Genomic DNA, 8,448 nt, shown 5'->3' with positions numbered 1-8,448 from the left:
TGGCTGCTTGTATGTGTGCGGATTCGCTGTTTTTGTAGTGCTAGCACACTTAATGTCGCGCTCCAGGAAGGGTAACTAGAATACCATCATGTAATGTCTTTTGGTGTGACGTGGTCAGGGGATCGAAACACTGCCCCCCTCTCTATCCACCACAACATGGACGCGGCTTTTTGTGTGCAAAGTTAGGAGACTTAGCAGTTATATCATATAAAGATATACACTGATCAGTAACTGATAGGATCAAAGTAATTTTTGTTGTGTATGCACATAAGGAAGAGAATATATGGATATCAACTTCTTTTTATGAGGAACACAACTATATATATATATATATAGAGAGAGAGAGAGAGAGAAAGAGAGAGAGAGAGAGAGAGAGAGAGAGAGAGAGAGAGAGAGAGAGAGAGAGAGAGAGAGAGAGAGAGAATAATGTTTATTATAGTGTGACATGTTATATACACTTCATACTAAAACACGTACACGAACAATAAAATATAACATCCGACCAGGTATGGCCTACGAGACACTTAGACATAAAAGCAAATTATAACGTCATGATCTGGATAAGGTAAAATAAGACATAAACTACCACAATGTTTAAAATGAAGGTTTGGTTATGAACACGCACGCTCGCACGCACACGCACACGCCAAATTACTTATAAAGTCACGCACGCAACCATACACAAACACGTAGATACCCACCCACCCCACACCATACCAGCACACACGCACACACACACGCACAAGTACACGCACACACAAACACACGCACGCACACACACATACCATACGTACATTATACCACACACACGCCCACACACACCATACGTACATTATACCCGTCTTAAGCAATCTATAGGTCCTCGGCTTATTACCATTAGGGTTATTAGCATCATTCCACAACTCTGAAAACCAAGCAGTTTCATCCACTTGAATTTTTTTTTGCATAATTAGAGTGAACTGACCACGTGTCATCGAATGGACGTCGATCAAGTCGACGACGTTTAAGTTTCTAGCTAGCTTGTAAACCTCCTTTTCCAATGAGCGCCCTCTTTTACTTGACCAAGCATGAATGACACGGGGCAATCGTGTAATTTCCATACTGTTAAGGTGGAAGAATAAACGAAATACTTCTATTCGTTGCTTAGTGACACATGATTTCCAACCCATGTCTCCCCTGGCGGCGACATTTGACGCATTACGTCTAAGGACGAGAAAAAAATTACATGCTTTGTTTTGCTTTAACTTTTAATGTTCATACAACCCCCAGATGGAAGCACCATATTGCATAAAAGGCTGAACCAAGGATTCATACAATTTAGTGTAAATTGCATAAGTAAAACCACCAGCATCAAAATATTTTGTACATAAAACACCAAAAGCTCGGCTTGCCGATTTAGCCAGTTCATTAATTGTGAACTTAAAGTCCATGTGTTCGTTGAGCCACAAACCAATATATTTATAATTGTTACTACACTTCAAAAGAGTTTCTCCAATTGAAAAGTTGGTTGTGGAGCAATTTGTATTGGTGGGCCTAAACTGAACAATCTTAGTTTTTGTAGGATTAACTGTAAGTCTCCACTTTTGACGCCATTCATTAACCACGTTTAACAAATTTTGCAGTTTGTCCTCCGTGGGCGCCAATAATAAAATAGCATCATCATATAACATAATACCAATATTTAAATCATTTACGTTAACACCACAGTTCATGCTTTTTATATTGTCCGCCAGGTCGTTAATGTAAATAGAGAACAATAATGGAGAGACAAGGCACCCTTGCTTTAGTCCCTGTGGGGCCTTAAACCAGGGTGAAAACAAACCATTTACTCTCACATCGCACTTCACATTGCTGTATAAACTTGTAACAGCTTCAAACATTTTTCCATTTATGCCATTTTTTAATATTTTAAACCATGAACAATCTATGTTTAACAGCAAAATGTTGATAATTTTGATTGTTTTCTATTTTTGATTATTGTACAAATGCTGTAGAGGTGATCCAAACAGCGCTTTTTTCTGAAGCCGTTTCCCTTCTCAGCTAAAATATTATTTCCACATTAATAAGGAGTAGATCATACCTTTCATGAGATGATTCATTACCAAAGTATTGATATATATGTTCAATTCAGAGCATATTGATAATACGTGAATTACATAAACAGGCTGTGTATCAATCTCAGGGGAATTTTAGAAAGTCTTGCTGCTCAAGTGTAGCGATCACGTACATTACATCTTTAAGAGATCAACATTCGATGTAGCTGTATTGATTTAATTCATACAATATATATCACGGGTGCAAAAATACATTGAATCATTGAATAATAATGTAAACATTTTGAATGTTCCAAATACATGTCTTTGTCACCTTTGAAATCTTGTAAGATACATTGTCGCTTGTACTAAACAAGCAAAAAGTGTCAACATTATTATTCAAAGCGCGACCATGCCAAATAATATTAATAAATGCGTACAAGGGATATCAAATTTGGATCCCCCGATCGTCTTTTATTTATAGGGGGCACGGGTGGCCCAGTCGTCTAAGGCGCCGCGATTCGCTGTGCAGAGTTGCGTCCCTTGGGTGCGCCCGAAACCTATGATTGTGGGTTCGAATCCCGGTTCGCCCCGATTATGTTTCTAGGTTTGTCAGCACCATACCCGTGCTCGTGGGTTTAACCGAAGTGGTAAACATCTGAGACCTGCATCACTTCGGGCTTTCCTCCCACATTAAGCTGACACGACGCGATATAACTGGGATTTTGTTAAAAGCGGCGTTAAACTCAACTCACTCACTCACTTTTATTTATAGTAAGTCACAATATATTGTTTTCATCTTTGTTGTCACTATCTGCCTCTCAAAATTGTTGATCTCGTGCATTTTACGAACGCTTCAGTTATTTCATTCTTGTGTGGTAACATTGGATGTGTGTCGCCTTCAGATTGACTGTCGGTAACTGGAAAATAATATCTGTTTCATCTTAACTATTCATAATTCTCAATGACAGTTGTTTTTAACTGTGAATAGAATACATGACCACTACATGGATACACGAGGATATATTGTACCGTCAGCTCATACTGAAATCCTTCCGTCATATATAACTTATTTGTTTGTCATATAGTTGTTTCTGAGTAGTAAATATCTGTGTCTTTGTTTGTTCAATATCCCCATCATGGCCACCTCACTCACGCCACGACATCACGACAACGGCTTAACAACCATTGTCACCATCACGACAACGCCTTGACAATCACTGTCACCATCACGACAGCGCCTTGACAATCACTGTCACCATCACGACAACGCCTTGACAATCATTGCTTTCTTCTCCTCTGTCATGTTGATGTCGCTGCCCACTACAAGTGTCATGCTGACACTGAGGAGATGTGGGTTATGCACCCCGAACATCGGCCACAGTGGCTGACTGGAGTCTACATTGTCTAACGTCGACATCACTTTGTTCTCCTTTACATCAATGAAGACGATCTTGTTCCTGGCGTCATCAAAGACAACACCGTAATGTAGTGTGTGTGATGCCCCTGCTGTGTTGGGGAGAGTGTCAGGCAGACACAGCACACGCTTCCCCTCCTTCCATGTCTTCCTGCATATCCCGCCGTGTATAGTACAGTGGGTGACGGCCATGCTGCAGGAGCTGGGTTGTGTATCTATACAATGATGCACGTCCCTCTGCTCCTCCCTGCACATACCCACCTCCAGGATGAGGTTCCTCCCTGTGAGTGGTTCGTCCAGACTGACCCTGTTCACCACCTCCCAGTACTGGGGACAGCCAGCCCGGGGGAGGGGGGCAGTGCTACATGTGCCATCATACTTCTTCAGTCTCCTCTCCCCTGCAGGTCTGGTGCCCGACTTCCTGTTGACTAGGTCTCCTTCTGTGTTGATGTGTACACTGACAAGATTGACTCTGCCTTTGTCATACTTCAGATGTATACCTACAACATATGAATGTAGTTTACATGTACATAAACAAACAGTGATGATTAAGGTGCATCGTGATATTTAGATGGTTTCGTGATTTATAAATAACTACAATCTACTCAACTACAATTAATGTAACATAAAAACAGTCACATCACAGAAGTGAAGAATGATTTACATATATAACATATAAAAATATCAACATTAGAAAATGATACTACACCATCAGATATATTTGCGGATGCTATTTGGATTTACTCACGTTTAAACGGAGCGTGATAATAAAACTGAAGGCGATGACAGGGAGTTACTGCTCCCTCGCGTCGTCTTATAACAGAAACACGGTATAGCGAGCAACATGTACATTGCTTGGCAAACAAATAGCACTATGTCACGTGACCAGGTGGCCTCATCCGGCAGCTGTGTGAAGTGTTCTAGGCGCATGCTTTGAAGATCATTCAAACATTTTCCGGAATTGTCATTGTTGTGATAATGTTCTTCTGTTTTTTACATGATAATATACTGATATGGGCATACAGCACCTGACTTATTTGGTATTATACCAGCTTGGAGATTGTTGATAAAATTGATTACGCGTCTTGTTGTGACAAGAGACTTATTGCTGCACGTGCGAAATAGATTACGACTGGAAAACCATGGTGAAACTGCTCTTGCTGAGGCGCGTACGATTTGAATGTTCTCGTTTTTTAAAACAGCAGCCGATCACTTGGCGCCATCGTTAACATTTTAGAGCAGGATTATTCTGACTTCAAAGTTAAATGTACTGCCGATCTGTTACACAGCGACTAGTGGGAACGTAAACAATGGAAACATAAAATACTGTACAGTTCCCGTTATCGCAATCGTTTTCATCGTATCTGTCACGTGATCACGCGCACGTCATTAGGTATACCAAAACATTGATTTATCTTTTTGATTCATAATAAATAAAAATATAATGACAACTTAATAACTACGAAAACCTCTGAGAGACAGATGCATGGGGGTATCTTCTGGATGTGCTGGCCACAAGAACTAGGATACATACAGGTTGAATGATAATAGTGTTCCATAAGGGGTTGGGGATGATTGAGTAACTGCATACTGATGATTTGCTGTAACTCATAGTTAAGATTAGCTTAATCACGGAAGCCTGAAATAATTGAGAGTGAGCAAGACACAGCATGACATGTGGCTTCTACGAGTGTTTTCAGTTGAATGCAACTATTAGATAAACAGATTACGTTTAGATGAGATGTAACACAAACGTCCATGTATAATGACACCAACACTTGCCATGAAAACTTCGCATATCACTTTATCCCATAGTGCTCCAAGGGTATACTATGCAGCACTGGATTTTACGTGTATTCTGCACGATGCACATCACCTGGGGGACTTCGGAGGCAGAATACATCCCCTTCACATACATGTTTGTTGTAACAGGGGACAATATAGATTGAGTGAGTGAGTTAAATGCCGCCTTAAGCAATATTCCAGCAATATCTCGGCGGGGAACACCAGAATGCGCTTCATGTATTGTACCCATGTGGGGAATCGAAGCTGGGACTTTGACGCGCGACTAGAAAGTGTTGGGTTCAATGAGTGACCTGGCTGATTGTGTGTCATCGTACCCCGACAGCGTTGATCGTTGCTGAGACCTTCAAATACCGATGTATCCTGCCCAGACTCGATTACCACCGTGAATCGGGTAAAGTATTGCTGCATGAAACATAAATTAACATTCACTCACTCACACAGGCGACACCTCTCAACTTCTCCGCCTGATGGACATAAAATGACAGACATCTGTCAACAACAAGAACGGATTATTAGTGCTTTAAAGTTGGATAAGGGAAGGTTGTGTTTCAAACCCATATAATTCCCTGTCTTACTCGTAGTAAATAGGAACTCATAAACGTTCTGGCGTGACCTGTAATGGGATGTCCTCAGTGGTAGCGAGAACTTGTATCCGATTTTAATGAGATTGAGGTAGTCGAAGCATATGATCAATCCTGTTTGTTTTTGTTTTTTAAATAATTATTTATTGGGTAGCCAGTATATCTCTGCAGCCGTTGAAATATGCAGCTAATCCTCGACTCGTCTCGCATCAAAACACCGGCTATATACTCGTGAGCAGATGGCCACGGAGTACGCTGATCACCTTTGGATTAACGAGACTGATTAATAAGTCATTTCAGCAATTCATTGCAAATTAGGTGTGTTGGAGTCGTAGTGCGAGACTTTCGGATTAACAGGTCCAAAAAGCACTGATTAAATCGGTTCCCATCGATCATTAGTGTTGGATAAAGCCGATTGTCGGATTAACAGGTGTTGGATTAACGAGTTTTGACTCTAAATTTGCCACAGGTTTGACAGACAAAATCCGCTAAGCTAATCGGTCAATGACACTGCATACGATCCTGTTAAACGCACGAGCAACTATGCACAGTAAAAAAGACTGAGTCGCAAACAGGCCTTGCGCAAGTAAAGGATGTTATTCCTTTGTTGATTCGTTTTATGTTGTCCAAGTGAAACAAAGTAAATATGCATTTAATCTCAGAACTCACATTGCGTAAACATTTTCTTGTATTTATGTGTCTGTGAGCTCATAAACAATCTAACATCATACGTTGTCAACCAATACACTTTATCAATATAATTTCCATGTCGCAGGTTCTTTGTTATTGATTTACTGACCCTCACCTTTCCAATTCCTGTAATTCTTTACATGTCCCCAGACACAGGGCTATTTATATACAGGCATGTAAAGTTTTCAGATGGTCTTTTAACATCAATGTTTCAGACGTTTCGTTATCGGAAATTTCAGCCTCACCCCAACAGTAAAGACCTGTTGCTGACGTTGTTAAGGGAACAAGCGATCCAGTGTTGAATTTAGGGATTTCATTGCTCAAGACGAGTATGGACTACACAAATATTCTGTTTTTACTTAGTTAAATGTGTACATCATTCGTTATATCGTAAAAGGGTAAATGAAAAATGTACTCACATTTCAGCAGCATGGATGTGTCTACAGCTCCTGGATTCAGCAGATGAATACTGTATTCACTGGCTAAATCTGCAACATCAATGTACAGTTTCTTGCTTGATATGTCAGTTATGTAAGGATATCGTTCGTACATGTTTACCATATTAATACAATTGTAATGTAAACTCGTCAGATTAATTTTAGATGCATGATTATTGGAGGTCAAGGAAGAAGGGAAATGCTAATTTACCACGCAAGAAATCCATGATTTGGGGGGCTCTCTTCTCGACGTTTTCCTTCTCGTCAATGCGCTGAAAATATAACAAATATTTGCTTGTCATGGTCTGCCTTCCATAATGTGTGCGTTCAATAACTCGCTAATGAACGTTTACTATCAATGTCAAGAATAAGCCATTTATATAGAGACCACTCACTAACTCACTCCTCACTCACTCACTCACTCACTCACTCACTCACTCAAAACGAAGGAAAGGAGGTCATTGCATTAACTAAGCATCTCTTGTAAAATGTTTTAAGTAATGTGATAACATTTTGTGATTTCATCTTTATAACACAATTCTGAATATAAGGGTATCAATACGTGTGGGTTAATACACAAACCGATTTCAAGCTTTTGATTTCAGCATTCAGCTGGTCTGTAAGCAGTTTAAGGCTTTCAATATGTTTCTCATCTGCATCAATTTTCGTCTTCAGTTCTGTAATGTCCTGCAACAAAAATCTTCAACATGATGTAACCTGACAGTTTATAAGAGTTTATTTCTAGTGAATGTCTGAAGCAGTAAATGATTATGTCGTTCGGAAAATATCGAGCACTGAAGTGGCAAATCTGCACCCTAAGTTTGAGTTAGAGTTACCTCCCTTGTTTGTTGTTGACATGAGGAGAGGTTGGCGGTCAAGAAGTTCTGTGACTTGCTCCAAAAGGCTGGCTGCCCCGTAATACGAGCAATACTATGGTGATACGTGGTCTTGAGCGACCTGAGTTGTGTCTTATCTACTTGCATAGTGCGGATGGGATACCTATCTGAAAACGTCAAAAGCTCTGCAGCTTCCAACAACACTATTGATTGAAGTACGGAGCCCATGAGTCCATCGAAATATGTAATAGGGCCTGTTACTCATTATTACTGCCACTGTATTCACCCATTCTATTACCTGCATTTCGTGCTTGCTAAACTAGAGCTACAATGTATTAATTACTCATTTATCTTGTGTAGTAATTTACTGATTTCACAAATTAGTTTTGTATGATCTGATTTCTTGGTTAATCACCTTATACCATGATAATATAGTAAAAACAAAATAGTTAATAAACTGATGCTATCTCTCAAACTGATAAAACCAAATCATGACTGATCATATTAATTCCAGTCTGTTGGTCAATTTGCAGACACAAATTCATTATGTTTCACCACTGACTATACTCACCATTTTGTGTTTCATTTCCAAGTCTGCAATAAAGTCGTATGTCTGAGTATCCTTGTCTGAAAGAAAAACGGATATGA

At 39.8% G+C, this 8,448-nt stretch overlaps 1 protein-coding gene across 1 annotated transcript in view; it reads right to left on the bottom strand.

The window, feature by feature from the left end:
• Positions 1 to 2,678: 2,678 nt before the first annotated feature.
• LOC125377440 overlaps positions 2,679 to 8,448 on the bottom strand; it is a 117,676-nt gene continuing 111,906 nt past the window's right edge. The window contains exons 11-15 of the mRNA XM_048390893.1: positions 8,372 to 8,427; positions 7,547 to 7,651; positions 7,176 to 7,236; positions 6,947 to 7,015; positions 2,679 to 3,950 (exon numbers count right to left, since the gene is read on the bottom strand). Of these exons, the coding sequence (XP_048246850.1) occupies positions 3,295 to 3,950; positions 6,947 to 7,015; positions 7,176 to 7,236; positions 7,547 to 7,651; positions 8,372 to 8,427 (947 nt within the window). The 3' untranslated portion in view covers positions 2,679 to 3,294. The remainder of the gene's footprint in view (positions 3,951 to 6,946; positions 7,016 to 7,175; positions 7,237 to 7,546; positions 7,652 to 8,371; positions 8,428 to 8,448) is intronic.

This window comes from Haliotis rufescens, unplaced genomic scaffold, assembly GCF_023055435.1.
Source record: "Haliotis rufescens isolate VD_foot unplaced genomic scaffold, xgHalRufe1.0.p SCAF_9, whole genome shotgun sequence".
Classification (NCBI taxonomy): domain Eukaryota; kingdom Metazoa; phylum Mollusca; class Gastropoda; order Lepetellida; family Haliotidae; genus Haliotis; species Haliotis rufescens.
Note: the sequence above shows the minus strand (reverse complement) of the source record. Positions and strands in the feature narration are given on the sequence as shown.